The 22,620-nt window shown below is 34.5% G+C and overlaps 1 protein-coding gene across 4 annotated transcripts in view; it reads right to left on the bottom strand.

Annotated features, from left to right (window-relative positions):
• Positions 1-22,620, bottom strand: part of COL12A1 (collagen type XII alpha 1 chain) — a 110,599-nt gene that overhangs the window by 70,263 nt on the left and 17,716 nt on the right. For 3 of the 4 annotated variants that reach the window (XM_015600423.2, XM_006926377.3, XM_025042895.1), the window contains 6 exons: positions 19,740-20,030; positions 18,927-19,529; positions 17,543-17,815; positions 14,408-14,680; positions 12,461-12,733; positions 3,820-4,092 (listed from right to left, as the gene is read on the bottom strand). The exons of the other annotated variant lie outside the window; for it this stretch is intronic. In XM_015600423.2, coding sequence (XP_015455909.1) covers positions 3,820-4,092; positions 12,461-12,733; positions 14,408-14,680; positions 17,543-17,815; positions 18,927-19,529; positions 19,740-20,030 — 1,986 coding nt within the window. The remainder of the gene's footprint in view (positions 1-3,819; positions 4,093-12,460; positions 12,734-14,407; positions 14,681-17,542; positions 17,816-18,926; positions 19,530-19,739; positions 20,031-22,620) is intronic. 4 annotated transcript variants of the gene reach the window in all.

Here is a 22,620-nt window from a genome sequence, read left to right as displayed (position 1 = left end):
GATAAAAAGAAAATCTTGAAAGCATCCATATAAACAAAAGATACATTATGTATAGAGGACAAAGATAAGAATAATAAAATAAAGTAATTCAATATATGGTTATGAGTTATGTTTCTGAGAGATGCAAAAGTATAATTTCAACTAAGAGTAAATTGGTTGCAATTTTTTATTTTAGGGTTTAAAAAAAACTAACTGAGCCAACTCTATTACTTTCTGGAAATATTAAAATTTATTCAGATTAATCCTTAATTCTCTATTACTATTCTCTAGGTAAGTGAAGTATTTTAAAAAATGTATATTTTCAAACAAGAAAATGTAAAGACCTTATGTAGAGTTTTGAAAATAGCATGGAAAAGAATGGCATATAGAACAATTTATTTGAGTTATCATTACAAATTTTCACAAATATTGAATAGTTGTGTGTGTCTAACACATTTCTAGAAAGGGTGGTGTTAAAATGTTTTCTGATCTTTTGTTTCTATCTTAAATTTTTAGATAATTCAGTGGAACAAGACATTTCTTATACAAAATTCTCAAATTTCACACAACTCAGAATTGAGGAAAATGGATATTTATATCTTACAAGTGTTGGTCTGAAAAGAAACCTGTTTTCAAAAGAATGGGATCCCAAACTTCTTTTTTTTTTTTGTATACTTATATAGACTGACTTCTTTCACTTAGTATGTACTTTCAAGATTCCTCCATATTTTTCATAGATTTATACATGAATACTTTTTATTTTTTTATTAAATTTATTGGGGTGACTGATTAATAAAATTATATAGGTTTCAAGTGTAAAATTCAATAATATGTCAAAGGAACTCTCATACACTGCTAGTGGGAATGTAAATTGATACAGCCACTATGAAAAACAGTATGGAGGTTCCTCAAAAAATTAAGAATAGATTATCATATTACCCAGCAATCCCTCTTCTGATTAGCTACCCAAAAAATTTGAAAACTTTTATTCATAAAGATATATACACCTCGATGTTCACTGCAGCATTATTCACAGTGGGCAAGACATGAAAAAATCGAAGTGCCATTTGATAGATGATTGGATAAAAAAGATGTGGTCCATATATACAATGGAATATTAAAGAATAAGAAAAGATGAAATACTGCCATCTGCAACAACATGGATGGATCTTGAGATTATCATGCTAAGTGAAATAAATCAGACAGATAAAGTTGGGAACCATATGATTTCACTCATATGTGGGATATAAAACTGAAGGCAACAAACAAACAAGACGAACAGACACAGACAACAGTTTAGTGGTTATCAGAGAGAAAGGGGGAGAGGGGAGGTAGATAAGGGAAAAGGGGGGGTCAAATATATGGTGACAGAAGGAAATTTGATTTTGGGTGCTGAACACTCAATGCAATATACAAATTTGATTTTGGGTGGTGAACACGCAATGCAACATACATATCCCAAACTTTAAAATATTTTCTCAATCTAAATATGTTAATAATAGTCAAATGTTCTTCATACCTTGAAATGGTTCAAAGACCTCAATTAATTCCTGCCTTTTAGTTAATCCTTTAAGATAAAGGAATTTAAGTTAAATAAGGTACAGCATATCTCATCCTAGTTTTAATGGAAAATTTGGGATTTTAGAGAAAAATTTTTAAAAGCTTTATTGGCTCCCCATAAGTAAAAAGCAAGATTTTTTACTTCATTGATAGGTATGCCACATGATATAAAATGCTGTAACACTCACATTCTAAGTTCTTTCCATGTTTCAGGAACTCTCACAAAATGCTTTCCAACACCAGCAGCCATAAATTGAAAGGCCAATAGAAAGTTTCTCAACTGTTGGCTTTCTAGCCACAATTCATGGTTTTCATTCTATCAACAGTGTGCATACCATGTCTCTGAGTTGAAAGCAATCCTGAAAATATTTCCAAAACGTCCCCTTGGAAGTTTATAAGAAACTCTAAGAGCATGACCTTGTGACTCTGCCCAGTTATCCATATTTGAGGATTCATCCACCACTTAAATACCACAACTGACTCAGATTTCTCAAAGTACTGTCTAAACTGCTTTACTTTCCACAAAGAGAGCAAAGTAAAACACAGCAACAAAATTGTAGTAGAACAAAGAAAAGTTCCTGCTTTCTCTCATATTTGCTTAGATGTCTAAGCAGTTTGCACATGCTCTAATATATAGATATGTATGTATGCATGTATGTATGCATGAATATATGCATGTATGTATGTTTCATTCCTGCCTAGTCTGCTCCTAGTTCAAAAGAAGCCTTTCTGTTCGCTCACCTTTAAATCAATCAATTAGCCAAGAAACACTGAAAATTTCTGAGATGCTCAGCTTCTTAGAGATGGAAAATTATTTAGGATTTCTGCTAGCATACTTGCTTTTGGCTAAAACATATCTCTTGTAGAGATTTTCCATTCTAAATAAAAATCTGTAGATTCAGTCTTTTTAGAAGAAGACATGATGGAGGTGAGTTTTTTTCAAAGCTCCCCTCTATTCTAAATACATATTCTTTTCTATTTCTCAGCCACATGAATTATATCTTTACTCCTACAAATAAATTTAGCTATATGTGTCATATCTGGCCTAAGTTTACAATATGGTTTCTCTTTACACAAATGAATTTTTGCCAGGTTCTTAAACAACATCTGCCAATATATTCAGACACAAGATTTCATTTACTACTTATGTAAACCAGTCATGTGACTATCTAAGTCATATGACTTTCCATGTATTTAAATTTCCTGAGTTTGATTTTTTTAAATACTGTTAATTTTGACACAAATTTAAGCTTAGACATAGACAACTGAGTTTGCCAGTGATTTAAAAAACAAAAAAGATGGATTCTTCAAACAACTCAGAGCAAAAGATTTTAATTTAAAAGTAACTTAATATCAAGATATAGGACTTAATTCAAATTGCATTGTGCCAGAAAAAAAGTTACCCAATTCCTCCACTACTTTCTAATAAAAGGAAATGCAAGAATTCTCTCATTTTTTCCTCTTTTCCTAAAAATTTCCCCATATGAAAAGAATAAATTTCCTTCTTATAACTTTTGAGAAATGTACATGATTAGTAAGTGACTTTTTAGGAAAAAGAATTAAGAAATATTGACACATATTTCATCAGCCAGCTGATAATAACTGATGGTATGTCATTCAAAATCATTCACAAGAAAGAAAATTAATGAGATTAAGGTAAATTGTTGCCACCGGAAAATTGAGTAGGCTTTCGATTTAATCTTCCCATCTATTGTAGGAAGAAAGTAAAGAATCTAGGATTAGTCTTGGGTATATAATAATCATAGTTTCAATAGCCACTATCATTTATCAATCATCTGTAAGTGGCTAGGCACTATACTTGGTGCTCTGCACATTGTCATTTCACTTAACCCTCAGACGGCTCTAAGAGATGGCATTCTACAGATTAGAAAACTGAAGCTCAAAAAAGATTAAGTAACTTGCCCAAGGTCATATAGCTATAAATGTGCCAAATTCTTTGTCTACATAGGTCCTGATCTTTCAACTAGTTTTTCTGTGTAGTTGAATTTCTTATATAGTTGATCATTCCGAGAGAGGGAGAGAGGGAGAGAGAGAGAGAGAAATAGGTAGTTGGAAGGAAGTCAACATTTCAAAATTTGATATAAATTTTATATACTAAATAAACCTGAATTTACACCACATTCTTTAAAGGTCCTAATTTTTTAGTCTTCAATGATCATATAAAGAGAAAAATGCAAGGGGCTCGGCTTCATGTCACTTGAGCTGATAGCTATGAGGTAGCACCAATGCACACTCAAACATACGTGTGATGTTACCTACATTCAGTTGTGGCTTCTCCACTCAAAGGTTCTCCTTCTCCAGTGCTGTAAACTGCAAATACCGAAAGTTTGTATTTAGTCTCCGGCTGCAGATTTTCTATCACAGTATGAATTGCTTCTCCAGGAAGACTCTTCTCTCCAGCCTCAATATCATCATAAAGCGATTTCCATGAGACCCTGTAACCACGAACCATTCCCGGAGCAGATGTCCAATAAGCCCCAATTGATGTGTTAGTGATATCTTTAGTAATTAAATCACGAGGTGAACCACGTTCTAGAATAGAAATCAAAGGGGAATCATTTTTAAACATATTAGATATGTAAATATTCCTTCATCCTGGGAGACATCCTAACTTGCTGGACTCAAACTCAGTTTGTCTAAAGTGGCTCATTTCTTCTTTCTGAGCTGTCTGTCCTGTTGTCAGTGGAACAGACTGATGAAATAAACTGTGGAACTATATCTGATTCCTACCCATCGCCCTGCCCCCCGTATGTTCGGTCAGACTATAAGGTCCTTTAGGACAAAGATGACACCCAAATGTGAAGGAGCATATGCCTAACAGAAATTGTTCCAAAGGAAAAAAATGCACCTTAATCCCAAAATTTGACCATATTTCAGGCAATATTATGACATAGCCCATTGTTCAAAAAGATCTTCAGTTCTTTATCAGTATCATTTCTTCTCTAATCTAATTTAAATAAGCTCAGTTTCAATGTATGATTTACAATAACTTCAACAATTTCATATCACTTACAAATCTTAATTCCAACAGTCACTTTTTAGTGGAAACTCTTATTTGTTCATGCAGTTAAAAAAGCAGAAGTGCAAATTTTCAATACAGCTTACCACTAATGAAACTAAAAGCCACCAATTCTCCTGGAAAACTTAAAAGTGATTAGTCATCAAAATAAAACACATCACTTGTTCTAGCCGCTCAAAAATGTCTGCTACTAAATTTTGGCTCTTTCATTCAAAAAAAAAAAAAATACAACGCAAATGGAAAAATATGGAAACTTCAACTTAATAGGAGGCACAGATGTCTTTCAATAAAACCCTCACTTTCCATAATTTAAATGTAAGTTAAATATACAGGTCACTTTATACTGGCTACCTTTACTAGGGTTTATGCCACACTATGACATAAATATAAAACTATCTGCTTCTACCGCATACACTTTACCAGTAATTGTATATTCAAACAAATGATATATAATGTTGTTACAAGAATTTTGAAAGCTGTTATTTTTCTTAAAGAATAAAAATGAATATCTTAAAAACACTCTAATTAAATAATTAAATTTCAGCACAAAAAGTAAAGAAAGCAATAAATAAAAAAAGAAATCTGGATGAACAAAAACCTATTATATACAGTAGAATTTAGGATGCTTGGGCATCCTGTCAGACCCCAAGCTCAAATGGAAAATCCTAACTCCATTATAAGTAACTTTAACTGCTGACAAGACATTTCATCTCTAGAGGGAAATTAGTTACATATTTCATTGTAACCAAGAATAGTTATTTTTAAGAACATGTTAACTTTTTTCCCTAAGTATTTGAGGCTAATTCTCATCTAAAGGTCTTCTCTACTTGTATTTGCTACTTAAATGGTCTCACACCTTTATATTTTCTCTACTTAAAAGAATATAAACAAACTGTTTCTTTGGTTTGGTTTGGTTTGGTTTGGTTTGGTTGCTGGGGTTTTTTTGTTTTTTATTTTGTTTTGATTATTGATATTCCCACAACTGATGTCTAAGTTTTACATGTACAACACATGCTTCTTTTGCTTGATGTACAGCTTTTTTTCATATGTCTCTTCTCCTAAATTTCTTAAATTGCAGTTAGAACCAGCTATTGTGAAACAATTGTACTTAAAACTGACTAAATTTAAATGAGCTAAAAACTGCATTAATGACATTCCAAAAATATATAAGACAAATAAAATTAGCTAGAATGTGTGTATTATCTTCCAAATTAACACTGGAGTAATTTACAAACAATAATTTTAGCTCCTAATCTTCCCAAAGTTTGTGCTTCTCAGCTTGTTTTTCTCTCTACTTTGTACAGCATTGAATTTGTGATATCGTTTATTTCCATGACAACAGACATCAATTTCACAAACACAGGCTAATGATTTCACTGTGAGAAAATAATAGAAAGAGAATTGTGTTTGAAGCAAAAATACATTCACAAAGACATTTCTGGGCTACAAACAAAAGGAGCCTAGGTCACTAAGCATAAATTTCCCATGGATTTTAATCAACTATTTTAACACTTTCAAGACCTATAAAGTTAGAACAAAATACTAGTAAAATTGTAAAAAGGATCTTTATGATGTCTATCAATATCCTGAAAAAAACCCGTAAAAGCAGTTTTTAAGATACAAATAAAATATTAACTGAAAAATATTTCTTAGTTCTAATTAATTGCATAACAACACTAAGTTGAGTGAACACTGCTTCCAACTACAGGAAAAAATAAAGTCTCAGAAAATAATAGTTTCTGCCTGTGTCATACAAAGGCATTATTTGCAGGCACTGACATTGTGATGTTCCATGTTAATGATAGAAATATGGACTCCAAAGAAAGGAGAAAGACACTTCAATCCAATAGCCAAAATTGAAAAAATAAACCACTTTAATGGGCTTCGATGTCAATCAGTCAGTTTGATAAGAATATTCCTAAATATTAAATTTATACTGTTGTCAAAAACATTGATAAACTTTTTTTCTTCAAAAGAAAGCAGGAGGGTTGGGTATGCCATCTTTTGAATAAGACCAAAGAATTTTGAGAATATGATATAATCATGACAAGTAAATTTTATCAGACCCATAATCCTTGAAGTTTTTTAAAATGGAATCTTGGCTTGGCCAAATATTAGATTACCAAATAAAAATGAAGCAATTGGATTATATCCTATGACATAATTGATAGGCTGCCAAGTAGCCAAGCTTGTCTTGGAACTAGATGTGCTACCAGCTGAGCAGGCCACCAGCAGACTATGTCAACTCCTGGGGCCCAGGGCCCTCAGCAGCAAAATAACTGAACTTAACCTAATTGGATACATAGAATTACCTGGAGAGCCAAAACCTAGGCCATGCCCAAATGAACTAAATTGAAATATCTGGAGATATGCCTAAGAACTGATGCTTTCTAAATCTTTTAAACTTCTTCTGTGGTCCTAATTGCTTTACAATTCTTTATTCTTTTCTCTATTTCTTTCTTTTCCCTTCTGCTGCTTCTGTCTGAGGCCTAGAGAGGCATTTATTTGGAAGGCGGGCTTGCTCATCGTGGGAAGGAAACCTCATACTTGCTTTCACTCTGTAATGGGGTTCCTTCAAACTAAAGACAAGTGTGGTGAAAGGAAAACTGTTCAAAACTGTTAGACACAATGATGTTGTGTGGGACAGCTTGATGGTTTATGTACTGTGTGGGTCTATGGCCATGCACAACAAATCACTCTTTAGATGGTGCAATAGGCTACAGGCTGACCCTCAGATACGTAAGAAGTTGGCCGAACCTTCTCATCACATCCTTTCCATCCCAAATACAACTAAGGTGTCCACCATTCTCTACTACCCTGCATCCTGTCTCGAAAGGAAATAGTTCTCTCTACACGTGCTTCTTATTCAAAAGTTCATCACATTTCCCTGTGACTGAGGATCAATCTAAGTGTTGCCCAGCCAGGCACTTGGTTTGGTTTAATATATTGAATTATAGGTTTTGCTCTCAATCTAAGGAATTTCAGACATCAATAACTACAAGCTGGTCTACGAGGAAGAGATTATTCAGCTTGGTTTGGTTAGATTGGGTTTGGGAGAGAGTCTCTTTTTAGAGTACGTGGGAGGGAAGAGGTGAGAGAGAGGAATAAGAGGGAAAGATATCAGAAGACATAGATTTAGTTCTTTCATTTAAGTCTATTTATAATTTAATTTTTTTCATGTGGATCTCTAATTATTTAGCAGTATTAGTTGAAAATTCTATCCTTTTCCCATTGAATCATTGAATCATAGAAATTGTACAGAAATGTAAAGTTCTATTTCTGCACTTTGAATTCTGTTAGTAGCCTCTCCAGGGAGAATTACTGTTCCTCAAAAAGGGAAGGCATAGCAACGGTGGCAAGGAACAGAAACGGCTCCAGTAGACTTTTTGCCACTTTGTCACCACCTTTCCCCCGAGCCTGGATCCACTTCTGCTCTAGCAAAGGCTCCCTCCCTCCTTGAGCTCTTCCTTTCCCTCTGCCCTAAGACTTACAAATGTATGTTTTATGACGTTTTAGTTTGTTCAGGTTTTTTACCAAAGTGATATTGTTTTCAATATTTAATCTCATGGTTCTGGACTATATGTCAGTGCTTTCTACATTACTTTTATCTCTGATAATAGAATCTCTGGCAGCCATTTTAAACAAATCATCTTCTATACTGACGGTATGCCTTCGTCTATATTCCTCTGATCTCTTCTCAGTAGTTTTCCTTTCTACCTTATTCTCCCCAGTATAGTACCAGTATAGGTATAAGGAATAACAATGCTTTTCCGTCATAAATTTAGGCATACAAAATTCATCAGTTCTTGAAACTTTGACACTCAGCATTTCCACTCTGATTATAAAATGTATTTGCATATGTTCAAAAGGCACTTTTCACATGCCTGCTTGCATGCATCTCCGTGCTGCTGCTGTGGGAAGTAATTTAGACAGGTGCATTTCTCATGAGCTGCACATCCACGAGGGGTTGATTTCTACTTTTTTCCACCTACGAGGCCAAAAAACTAATGCCTCATTTAATAACTTTCCTACATTTCCTTAGCCCTTTTCCATTCGCTTTCTGAGAAGCAAATCATCATCCAATTCAAATATAATTATAATACAAATTAGCCAATGATGATAACTGAAAAATTAATCATTATGAAATGAAACTGTATTTCATCTTACAGATTGTTCCAGCCAGCTTTCATTGAGTTTCACATACCACTTTCAAAAATAGAAGTTAAATTGAAAATGTAATGTAAACCCTCTTCTAAATAAATTTGTCTTTTCCGTTAGAGCTCAACTCAAAAGTCATCCAACTTTCCATAGCAGAATACAGAAGACCTGCTTCTGGATAATGTTCATGTGGAAACACACTTGATTTACAACCAATAAATTAGAGCCACCATTCAAAAGGACAAAGTTCACTATTGATAAGTTAACTTAATTACTTTAAACAATAAAGAATTCTTTTTAAAAAAAAAAAAAAGCCCCTTAACAATTAAATCATCCATCAACCTCAAAGCCTGTGTCAGATTTCTTTTATAATTATTACCTCTCCAATTGGATTTAGATTCTTCTCTAGTGGGCCATAAATTCACAGAAAAGGAAATACGAATTACTGTTTGGTGATTATGCTAAAGTTCCTTGGAAACATCAGAGTTGTTATACCCAGAATGTATAATTTTTTAAATTATGAGACAGCAGTAAATCTAGGGAAACACAGAGGCCTTGTTTAGTCCATCTTGGAGAGGTCCCATGTTACTCAACATCATGCGGAATTCCCTGATGTGCTAAAAACCTCATTGTAGCAAAATGTCAGCTGAGTTAGCTTGGTTTGATGTACAGGAAGCCATTCATGTCTAGAACATTGGCAGGTTACTATAGCAACTGAAACAAAGGAGATTCTGAAAAGTCATCTTTTCCATAGCCAAAAAAACAACACTCAAAAATAAAAAGAACCATATTATTCCCAAACTGAAATTTTCATTCATTTGTGGTAAAACTCTGAATTAAAATGAGTATTATTCATTTCAAGGTTTATAACAGGTTTTCCTCTCTCTAAACACTAACAGTGACAAGTAAAAGTTCTATCAAAATTTAAAGTGCACATGTACAATAATGTTTTAGTAATCACATTAAAACCACTCTAACAACAACAACAATAAGAAAAAAAAACAATGTAAATCAAACTTAATGGTTTGTTCTCAGATTCCTCTGAAGTTTGGATCTGAAATAGTAATAAACTCTGCCTTTGTGATTCTATTTCATACAGCACTAGAGCCAACCATGAACTTCCTCAATGCCAATACTAATAAATCTCTCTTCCAGGGACAGGGGAATTTTCTGATCGCTGGCTGCAATTCAACAAAGTGCTAGGAAACAGATTCAAGTTAGGGATGGTTGTACACCACGCTAAATTTTTTTAAAATTCTTTTTGAATTGAACAGAATGCACTTCAGGCAATCTATAAAATTTTCAACCTACAGAAAGCTCTTGCCCACTAAGCCATGCCTCTGGATGGAAGAAACATTCCTTTAAGGTAGGCTCTTACCACCTCTACTCCCAAGAGAAAAACAGATTAGAAAAACAGCAGCCCTCAAAAGCAGTTGCCTGGCTCCGTTTCTGGGCTTTCCATTCCCTGCATTTACCATCATATCCTATTCCTGTATATGGTATGTGGATTTGGCTGAGTTAATACAATAAAATGAAATGGAATAACCAGGGGCAAAAATCTTCTATTATGTTAATTTAGTCACAACTATGCTTTCACATATTTGTCAAGTTTACCACACATAATGCAATGGGATAAATATGTTAGTAAAAGCAGGCTGACAGCATTTCATGTAATCCTTCACCAAGGTAAAGAGAGTGGTATAAATGAAAAAAAAATTATTTTACTACCCACGTATCTCCCTTGGAGATAACTTCTAATCGAATATGTACGCAAGTACATCCTCACACATGTATGCAAGTTGGTAGATTTTCTATGCCACTTGTGCAAAGCTATCAAATTATAAACAAATTAACTGTACACCTAGAAAAATCACAGCCCAACAGAATGTGTTTGCTGTTCATTTAAAATGTGTATTTTGTTTTCCAAAGATTGTTTATATATTATTCTTAACAAAAATTCCATAATTTTTTAAATCAAGAGGATTTTGATTGAGTATTAATATATATTTAAAGTAAGAAAATGCAGAAGAATATCAGAACATTAAAAGATACAAGCAGAAGTAAAACTACTAAACTACTTCCAAGATATTCTTTACAAGGGAGAAATTTTCACGAATATAGATAACCTACAACTATTCTGTAAAACATAAAAGCTCAAAAATTTACCCTTTAAAAATCCTATAAACAATCTATGTTCAAAGCCTGTGGAAAGTACATCAGAAAGAGGATCCAAAAGGTCAAAAGAAAAGGACAAACTTCTCGGTAATTCTGGATATTGCTCCAGGTGTAAAGATCTCATGCTTTTATTATTTAGATTATGTAGCCAATCAATATCTCTGAAATACTTACAAAAGCTATATTTTTAGATATCAGTTCTAAAGTGAATGCTATTTCTTTTTGATAAATTTTATATACGTATGGTTTTAACAGCTCCCAAAAAGTTTCACTTACATTCTCCCATTTGATCTCCACAGTAGGAAGATCTGGGGTAACAATGATCATCCTCTCTTTACAGATGGGTAAACTGAGGCTCAAAGGGGTTAAGGAATTATTTCAAGGTCACATGGCTAAGTAGCAAAAGCAGGACTCTTATCAGTCTTTTACACACAGGTACTTAAACTTTCATTTAAATCCTCTTCTCAAAGTAAATTTCATGGACTATTGGAATTGAACTCTCGATCACTACTAGAGATAGAATTTTTATTAGAATTTTTTTATTTGTTTTTATTTCTTGACTAAGTTTTGAAGTTTTAATCAAAATTGCCTTGTTCCTGCTAACTAAAACATCTATAATCCTCCAAACTCCTGCATCCACAAAAATTGATGGATATTTTGCCTAATATCACTGTGATTACACATCACAAAAGATACTTCAGATTCTTCTTCTTCTTATAATCATTTTAAATAAGTCAGCTAAAAGATGGTGATAACAAGAAGGAAAACTTTTTTTGATTTTCCATTTAGACCTCCAACTACAGTATTGACTCATCACTGTAACCATCCACTGATATTTCTTTTTAACACTATATTCTATTCTCATTTAAATTAGTATTTTCTTTTTTACATGACTTACTTTGTAGCTGTGGTGAGTTAACTCTAAGCTGCCATTATATTTCAAATAATCCTAAGAGATATGAAGGCTCTGACAATGAACTCTAGAGAACCAAGGAAAGTCTTGTTGATGGTTCTTACTAAATACTGCATTAACTCTGAACTTCTAAAATGGAACTCAATTTTGGAGGTCATTTGGAAAACAAATAGAAACCTGGATTCTCATATTTCTCAAGCTATTATGAATATTTTTTACATGGTGAATGAAAAGAACTGAGAGTCACAAGTAGGGTTCTTGTGTCTTCCTGGACAATAGAAGCAGCTGTGCTACCTTGGGCAATGCAAACCCTCTTCATCCATCCACAGATGGTTCCCAAAGTTCCTTCCTACTGTGAGTGTCACACACTTATTCTCCATTTAACAAACCCATGGCATTACAGACGTATTTTTAGGGTCTTATTTTGCATTCAGCTCCCTAATACACTTTTTTCTAACTGAGTTAAAATCTTCAGTTGTTTGCATTCTACATATCTGAATAAGAGGCAGTTTTATGGTTACTTATTTGTCAATACAAATTTCTTTTAAGAGAAAGGATTGCACATTGCTAAATGTGCTTCCTAAATGCAATCACAAACAAGTTCAAGGATTCCTATAAAATATGACAGTAATTACCTTCAAGTGTCATTCCTTCTCCAAAAAGAGCATCTCCAGCCCCAGATGCATATAATGCTGTCACAGACAAGGTATATTGTGTCCCTTCATTTAATCCTCTCAGCACAGTATTGGTTGTATCTCCTCTCACAGTGACCTCTTGTGTTTCACCTCCTGCCACTGGTGTATATGTGACAAGATACTGTTTCACTTTTCCTGGTGCTCCACTCCAAGATAATTTCATAGTTGATGTCGTAGGATCAGAAACTTTTAAGTCTCTTGGGTTCCCTCTAACTTCATGAAAAAAAAAAAAAATCAAAACTCATTATTTAATAAAATGATTTGAAAAACACTTCATTGCTTTATATGCATATGTGTGTGTGTGGAATCAAATTTATATCCTGGGTGAGGTTATGGTATTTGTCACTGTTGACTAGCCAACAGAGTTTAAGCACTTCTAAATTGGGCCTTATGTGTTAGAAGAAACAAAGTGAAAGGCATCCAGTTCCCCTTCTGTGTTTACACAGTTAAAATCTTTCATACTAGAATGTGTCATGTAAAAACCTACAAGGTTTTCTCTAAAAGCGGAACAAAGCACCATAAAATGTGCATACCTTGATTAATATCACAATGAAAATTTTAACTCCTCTAAGAAATCTTCGATAAAAAGGGTTTATTGGCATAATGCTATAAACATCTAAATGTAATGGCCAGGAAATATGCTGATATGATAAAAATGATAAATGATAAAAATAATGCTGTCCCTAGAAAAAAATATGTAAGAGAGCAAACAGCCTAAAAGAAGCCCAGCTTTTGGGTAAAACTTGGGCTGCATGTTCCTTTGCAATTGTGATGTTTGGCATTTCATGACTTTTCTGGTAGAGTGGCCATGCCATCTCTGAAGGGTCTCAAGGGACCCAACCCTATGACATTCTCTGCTGGGCACACAACAGCCAGTCACTTTTGCTTCAGAAAAGGGAAAGATGAAGAGTCATTGGGTCTTTTTATGGTGTCCAACACCAAGAACCCTAGATCCCCAATGAGAAAGAGAAAAAGAGAAGTAGTAACTTCCCAAAGGCAAGAGCAAAGGGAGAAAATAGGTAGAAGGAGAAAGTGTCTGTGCAGGAAAGGCTAATTAGCCACATTAAACCAGGTGGGAAGTAGCGATGCAGGTTTAGCTAGAATGGATGTTCCTTGTGAGTGTCTGCGCAAGGACAATACAATCCACAAACTCAGATTCACCATTTAGTAGCAACTAAGTGCCTGAGTTATTATGTGCCTGAGTTATTATGTAGTTATTATGTGCCTGTGTTATTATGTAGTTTCCTAAGCCTCAATTTCTTAGTAAAAGTGGAATAATAATAATAACTACATAGATTCTATGCAGGGATTAAATGAGATACTATATGAAAAGCCCTTTGCACAGAACCTGACACAAATAGGTGCTCAATAACTGTTCATTATTGCTAATATGCTATTACTTTTTTAACTTTAAAAATCAGGAATAAAATAAAAATTATGAATGCCTTAATTTTTCTCAGTGAATAACATTAAATATTAATAATTTGCCACAAAATCAGACTCTCTCCTGGGAGCCTAACCATATTTTTAAATATAAAAATTTTACTATTTTAAAATCTTCCTGAAGAAGTAATACATAATCTGTTTCATGGCATTTTGAGTTTTAATTCTTAGTCATCCTTAAATTTATATTAGAATATTTAATAATATTATATTTAAAAGATATTTAGATCATACCATAGCATTCAAGTTATATTAACACAAATAAATACCATCATGAGTAAGTCAAAAATTTGAGTAATTCAAGTCTAAAATGACTACAGTCTAAAATACTCAGATAATTGAGACCAAGTGTCTCAACGCTTGTAGCATCTGGACGATTGTCCAAAGTCTGCCCTGCAGTCTATGATTTTGGCTGTTACCATATCATCAGCATATTTCCTCTACCTTCTTCAGTGGCTGCATTTCCAGTCAACGGAGAGCCAGGTCCTGAGAAATATTCAGGAATTACAGAGACTTCATATTTTGTATCTGGAGTCAGGTTCTCCAGTGTTCTCCTCCTCTGATTGGCTGGGTTAGTAACTTCTTTGCTTTCTCCACCAGCAACTGGTCTATATATAATTCGGTACCTTAAAACTCTCCCTGGAGCTTGAGTCCAGGTAATTTTAAAGCTATCTGTAGTCTCATCTGTCACTTTTAGGTTTCGAGGTGCTCCTTTTACTGAAATTAAAAAAAAAAAAAGTTAGCCATTTTTATATGAAAAGTACACAACTAGCTTTTGATCATTAAATTATAGCATTTCTCTAAGCAAAGCTAAGAGCAGTTTATTGGCAAACATCCTGGTTATTGCATCCATTTAGCCAGATGTTAACTAGATTCTGAAACAGCAAACAAATAAAATATCCAGAAGGAGACAAAGTATTGATAATTTTTAACCAAATAAATAGGTATGTAATAGCAAACTTTTAGAATCATAAGTACTCTATTAAATGGTTAATTCACATTGACATAAAACTCCAGAATAAAATCAATTTTCTTCTTCAAATATAAATAACCAAGGCTTTCACTCTTATTAGATTTGTTTTTAAGAGAATAGGAAAATAATACCTGACACCCAGCTCTACCATATGTACCTACTTGAATGAACTATTATCCAATCAGTCCTACAACTAACTTTTTATCTATGCAGTCATTTGACTTGGAGATAATTAGACAGTCCATGAGCTGGACCAAATATATTATAGGTACTTGATGAATGCTAGTTAGATATAAATCTTGAGGTTAAATTGCAATATAAGTAACATCCACTGACTCACGGTCTTAAATGAAATTTTGAGGAAACCCAAAATTTTGGGTTTGTGGTTAGTAACCATGTTTAAATGACCTATTTATTTAACAGGCATGTTGTCCACATGGACAATACATTCAGGAAATTAACTAAAGGTTATTGTCTTCTCAATAACCTTTCACTGGGATGAAATCACAGTGCAATATGCCTGCATGCACCTCACATACAATTAGAAGTTTACCTAAATATCCAACACATCAACAGATCACTCCAGGGAGAAAGGAATTATATCTCCCCCAAAAAGAGAAAAATGACAGTTGGCAGACTTGCACCCCATCATTCACTTCATATGACAAGGAAAAACTGAATTAGTCAAAACAAATGAGGCAGATAAACTGATGGGTTTGAATACTGGCTCTGAAGCTTAATATATATGTGATTTTGAGCCTCAGATTATCCCACAATAAAAATAAGACTACTTAAGGGATTACTGAAGTAGTTAAATGATATTATCCATTAAAAACAATTATTATAGTACCTAACACATGGCAGAAGCTCAATAATTATTAGTTTAATGAAGGTATAGAATCAGAAACTTCCTTATTGGTAAAAAAAAAAAAAAAAAAAAAATTTAAATCTCAGCTTTCACTACAGACAAATAGAATTGGAAGGCCATTACCAAATTCTATAGTTGTAGCTTAATGACTAAAAACTAGAGTCTATATGAATGTAGTTACCTCTACTCAAAAACCTTTTAGACTTAAACTTCTTCTTGAGACATATTCACATCCCCATCCCAAAGTGCTGAAGAAAAAGAGCTAGGCTCATGAAACAGCAATGTGGGCATTACAGAGAAGTCATCAGAAAATGAGAATTATCTAAGGACAGACTTCTCCGTTACACAATCACAAAAATCATAAGACAAGAAGACACATTAGGCCATTTAGTTATTTGCTTATCTTCAGGTAAAAATATACCTAAACCATGCACAAAAGAAAAAATCGATCTTATCTGAAAAATCTTTCAGAGGAAAATGATTCTCTAGCCTTTATCAGTAAGGTATGCGAATATGTGCCTTCTCTGTCAGCAAATACTTCTTTGTAAATATCTTACATTCCTCACAGTGCTGTTTCGGCCTCTTCTATCTCCAGTAAAAACAGAGAAGAACAATTGACATCTCTTGAAATATTGACATTATTTATTTTAAAGAGGAATTGTCTGATTTTAGTCCTCCATTTAGACCTTTAGACCTTTTAAATGTCAAATATAGTGAAATGGATCAGAAAATTTTCAATTCTATTCAGTGAAGAGGACACATCTAAAAAAAATACTGCTTAAAAAGTTAGTAAAATTTGTACACCCGTGTACTTAGCAGTATTATTTACAATAGCTAAAAGGAAGCAACTCAAATACCCATCTATGGGTGAACAGATAACTAAAACGTGGCAAATTTTTACAATATAGTATCATTCAGCCATAAGAAGAAAAAATATTCTGACACATACTGTGACATGGATGAACCTGGAAGACATTATGCTAAGTGAAATAAGCCAGTCACAAAGGACCAATACTGAATTATTCCACTCATATAAGGTACCTAGAATAGTCAGTTTCATAGAGACAGAAAGTAGAATGGTGGTTGCCAGGGACATAGGGAAATGGCAAAATGGAGAGTTATTAATAGGTATAGAGTTTCAGTTTTGCAAGATAAAAATGTTTTGGAAATGGATCTAGTAATGATAGCATAACGTTATGAATGCACTAAATACTACTAAAATGTACACTTAAAATGGTTAAAATGGTTAGAAGGACTAAGACCAGACGATTCTTCTTTAAGATAAATATAGTCAATATTACAAGAGATATTAATTGTTCTTCTCCATTTTAAATCTTATGTTATGTATATTTTACCACGATTAGACAGAAAACATTTGGTAATATATATTTGTCATTAGATCCATAGATAAAGTAAGGCAACATCAGAAGTGTTTGAACATGAGACTGTTGAAATGTGGAACAGAAAATTCTGGATAAACAGCATTTCAAGCGTTAATTCCATAATTAATAGTTCTCTATGACTCTTAAATTCAAATTCATCAAATAAATCTAAGGTTTATACTTAAAAGTTTTTTCTCTTTTTAAAAAGATTTATGAACGGCTGTATTTTAAAGATGCTGAATCTTACAAAGGATTCACAATTCTGAACTATAAAGTAGATGGTTATTTCAAATGGTAATTTTGTTCTACAATAAACTGATCATTTTTGGAAAACAGTAACACAAACCCCAGCACACCTTCTTCAGTGGTCTCCTCTCCAGCTAAGGGAATGCTGAAGCCATCCTCATACTCTGCAGTCACATTGACCAAGTATAATGTCTCTGGTTTCAGGTTGTTGAGAACGACACTGGTGCTCGACGCTGGCTCCACCACCGTGACCTGGTCATCCCCACTGGCTTCCTTGTAGGTGATGTGGTAGGAAAAAACATTTTCTCCAGCGGGTGACCAGTTGGTTTTGAAACTGTAAGAAGTCACCTCGGAAAAACTAAGATCTCTTGGAGGTACATAAGCTATTTTTAAGAAAGAAGGACATAGTTTAACATTTTTAGATCTATAAAACAAAAATATACTTAATGACTACATGTTTCTGAAATGGCTTATAGTCATTTGAGGGAGTGGTCACTGAGACCCACATACTGAGTAAATATTCCACACATGACCATCGAAAGAAGGAAGGCTTCTCGCAGGTCCTAATCATTTTTCTTGATCATTCATAATATTAAGCTATGTCAGTTAAGTGACTAATTAAAATTGAATTTGAATTTTGAGCTTCTTACAACAAAGTGATAATGAAATGGTCCTGCCCACGATTGGGATTTTAAATAGTAACAGACCTAAAATGAATTATCATAATGTTCCCATTCATCCCTGACAATAACACAGTAACCTTTGGTGGTAGACAGATATTTGAAAGTAATAATTTAAAAAATTTTTCTAACAAAAGAATATGTGTTAAATATAGCAAGAGACGATGTTTAAGGCACACAGCCTGTCATCAGGGGACATACAATGGAATTGGAGAGACAAGAGAATATGAAGTTATTAATAAAACAAACCAGTACATATGAATGCTAAATGTCTGAAAGTGATGTGTTATAGCATCAGGACAATTAAGGAATTCTTGAAAGAGACTCATGAAAGAGATGAAATGTGTAACTGAATGCTGAAAAACAGAATTTAGACAAATAAAAAAAGAGGGCAAGGGAATTCCAGATGTCCAAAAATGATGCCCAAAAACAGTCCCAGAAAGAGAATGCATATGAGAATTCAAAGGTCTAGGATTATGGTCTAACTGCCTTTGATTCAAAGGACCTAGCTCAACATCTAACATAGTAGACATTCAATGAATGGTTATTCACTTGGGTATGACAAATAGGTATGATAAAACTGCTTGAAGATCTAGTATTAAAAACACCTCATGACTCTATAAAGCATAAATGGCTGGGAGAAAGTCATATCTCAGGGCTAACTAAACTAAGTTTAATAGTTTTCAATAACATAGGAAAGTTATCTTTTTCTGTATATAAAAAAAATAATTGAAGAAGGATATTATAGACAATTTTAGAACCAAAAATTCTTTATTCATAAAGAGATAACTTTTACTCTACAAAGACTACTGACCTTTTTTCTTTATAGCTGCCAATTCTTGCTCAATTCTAAGGCAGATAGACTGTGTGAGTTCAAAAGATATCCTCTGAAAAGCATCAAAATCTTCCACTGTGAATACATGTGTCTCAGCAGGAGGAGAGGCAATAGCTTCTAATTCTGAGCGAACAGCATCTTTCACACCAACTGCAAAGATTTCAACATCTGAATTCCTTAGTTTTATAGCAGGATCTCTGAAAGCATCCGAAGATTTCCCATCAGTGATAAGAATCATGACCTTTGGTACATTGCTTCTTGAGCCCTTGCTAGGCACAAATATTTTCTCTCTGACATAAGTCATTGCTTTTCCAGTGTTTGTAGATCCTCCTCTGTAGGGGAAGGTATTTATTGCCTCAATTATATCTTCAACTTTGGTGAATTTTTCCAAAGTAAACTCAGTATGAGGATCCCGGCTATATTGGACAAGACTTATCTGTACTCTATTTGGTGAAATCTCAAAACTTTTTATGAGAACTTCCAAAAAGGCTCTAACTTTAACAAAGTTGGCAATCCCGATGCTATAGGAACCATCAACCAAAAACACAATATCAGCTTTTATATCCACACCACGTGAGCATTCTGTAAAAGGAAAGAAAACCCATTAAAGTTCAACAAATATGAATTAATCATTAAAATATAGCTATCTGGTTTTCTTAGTAAGCATGCTTCTTTCAGAGAGAAAGAAAACTATAGCAAATATTTTCTTTAAAACTAAATCTGAACCAGTACGACATACTATCAAATGGACCTTCACATATTCCAAATGCAATGATCCACCTATTAACTTACCCACTTGAACTTTCATTGGTTGCGTCTTCTCCATTATTGAAACAGGTTCACTAGATGTCAATCCCTTCATGGCAGAAACACTGATCTGGTATTCTGTGTCTGCTGAGAGGTCACGAACACTGAGCGTAGTCGTCTGAGGCCCCACACTCAGAGCATGCTGTCGGCTTCCAGTAGTCATTGGAGTAAGAAGGATTTTATAGCCAGTCACCGGGCTAGGAGATGGAGTCCAACTTAGCTTAACATATTTTGATGAAACTTCCGTGGCAATCAAATTTGAGGGAGGTTCAATAACTAAAAAGTAACAAGCAGAACAGGGATTAAAAACAATGAGATGCAACCCCATTAATTAGGTCTTTAAGTTTGGCCTATTGATCGTGAATAGATAAAAATGAGTTGCCAAACCCCAGTCTTACACTTCTACTTCTATCCATCAAACCAAAAGAGACTCAGGACAAGAATTTTAGTCAGTGAGCTAAGAAGCATAAGGGGAAAAAAAGACTTTGGAAGAAATTAGTAATAGGACACATGATTCTTCTCTGGGACCAAGATTTCCACTATGGTTTTGCTATTTTACTCATTGCCTTTATTCTCAGGTACCAAAGTAAGCACTTGATAAATATTTGTTAAATCAATGATTTACTCAATTCTTTAGAAAGTTTTTCTCTTTTAATAACACTATAAGAATAAAAATACAATGACTATTTAAATGTTTAAATGACTTATATGCCAAGAAGGATAAAGAGTTCAGCAATTACAAAATGACAGGATTTTATAATTTTAAATAATTTTATTCTCTTTTATTTCAAGATAAGACAAAGATTTCAACAATGTTCATAATGCCACCAAAAGAGAAGTGAAAATGCTTTACAATGTGCAATAATAAAAAATTTCTACCTTTACTCAGTGTAGAACATAGTCATGTACTTAACAGAAAACAAAGTATTTTAAAATATTTCAAAACAAATTTTCAAAATTTTAAATGTAAATGGAATCATTTTCCCAGAAGATATAGTTCTAAATTTTTATGTCAGCCTGCAAGACGTGGATGATAAAACAAGTACGAGTTTACTCATCGTCTCCAGAAAGAGGCCATCAGATATAGTGCATCAAAATGATGTCTAAAGAAGTAGTTGAAGGGAAGCAACATATGTGCCAGCTGGAAGTTTGGCCAAACCTTTTGAGTGATTCAGAGACAGTACAGGGAACAGAAGCCGAGTGCAAAAGCCAGCAAAAGAGAGAAAGTGATGAAGAAAGTCAACAACTGCGAAGCAGCCCCGCACGCCATAGAGGGGGAGTTGAAACACTGGCAGCATAAAAGTTTGGCATCCCCTTGTACATGCACCCCAGTGAAGATGAAGAATTAGAATGCTTTAAAAGATTGAGTAATGAGAAGATAACTAGAGAAAAGTGAAATGAGGGATATATTTTGTAATAATATCCATCAAAAAGTCAGACATTAAGCGGTAAAGCAAGGAAAAAGATTCAAAGTCCATGAAGCAATGATGAGTTCTGAGACAGAATTAGGGCCAATAAACACTGCCAAAATACTTCGGGTTTGTAGATTTAAAAGTTTATGTGATTGAAGATGTAATCTTTAATCATTTGTCAATTCTCAGGCTAAGAGGAAAACAATCATGGAAATTATGACTTTTTAACAGCCAAAAGAGTGCTTATGAAATGTCTCCTGAAATGTCTTTTCTTTCTCCCACATATTTAGAAGCAATAACTGACAAAAATGGGAAAATTTTTCAGACATGTGAGGATAAAGTTGAGTTTAAAATATTCTTAAAAGTTTTGAAAACATTATACAGAGTATGAAGATGGAAAACCCTTTTTCTTCATCATTTAATAGAAAGTGTTGGCTTTTGGTCAAGATGGCAGAGTAAGTAAATGCTGTGTTTGCCTTCTCTCACAATCTCATCAAAATTACAACTAAACTACAGAATAGCCATTATTGGGAGTCATCTGAACCAAAGTCCTACAACTGTACACATAGAAGAGGCCACCTCGAGACTAGTAGGAGGGACAGAGATGTGAAACAGGCTGGTCTCACACTCGTGTGTGTCAGTCGAGAATTGGGAGAAATTTCTCAGCTGTGGAGGGCACCCCAGAAGAGCAAGGGGTCCCAGTCCCACAACAGGCTCCCCAGCCCAGGGTTCCAATACCAAGAAGAGAGGTCCCCACAACTTCTGGCTGTGAAAACCAGCAGAGATTGTGGCTGAGTGAGACAAAGGATGCCCAAAGTCATAGACATTCCTCTTAAGGAACTCACATGTGGACTTACTCACTGACAGATTCACTTGTTCTGAGCTCCAGCTCTGGAACAGCAGCTCAAAAGATGCCAGGGACACAAGGAGAAGAACTAAGTTGTCTGGCTTCGGGGAAAGGGCTGGAGGGGCAGCTTTCTCCCAGACAGAAGTGCTGGCAGAGGGCATTGTTCCCTTGTTGAGCCCTCCCCGGCCCAGCCTGCAGATCCATATCTAGGTCTCTGGTAATGTAGCTAACACTGCTCACCCCACCCTGGTGATTCCCTAAGACTCTGCCCCTCCCAACATGCAGGCCCACTCAAGCTGCCTCCAGTGAATTTTCCATACAAATGGCCTGTCTTGGCTCATTCTGCAAACTTTCCTAAAATCTCTAAGGTTCACGAAACTTAAACAAGCAGCATCTGGCCTCTGCGTGCCCCGTATTTCTTGCTGAACAGCCCCAAGCCCAGCACTAGGGGCAGCTGGCCTCGGTTTGTGGCTTGGCCTCTTGAAGCACTTCCAAGTCCAGTGTGGGTGGTGGCTATCTGTGGGTTGCTTGGTGGCTCATGCCAGGGGGCCCCAGGCAGGGCATGCCTGGTGGCTGGCTTGGTCTGAGCCAGAGCACCACCCAAGGT

This window comes from Pteropus alecto, unplaced genomic scaffold (assembly GCF_000325575.1).
Source record: "Pteropus alecto unplaced genomic scaffold, ASM32557v1 scaffold7, whole genome shotgun sequence".
Taxonomy (NCBI): Eukaryota; Metazoa; Chordata; class Mammalia; order Chiroptera; family Pteropodidae; genus Pteropus; species Pteropus alecto.
The sequence above is the reverse complement of the archived record's forward strand: the minus strand, read 5'-3'. Positions and strand labels throughout refer to the sequence as shown.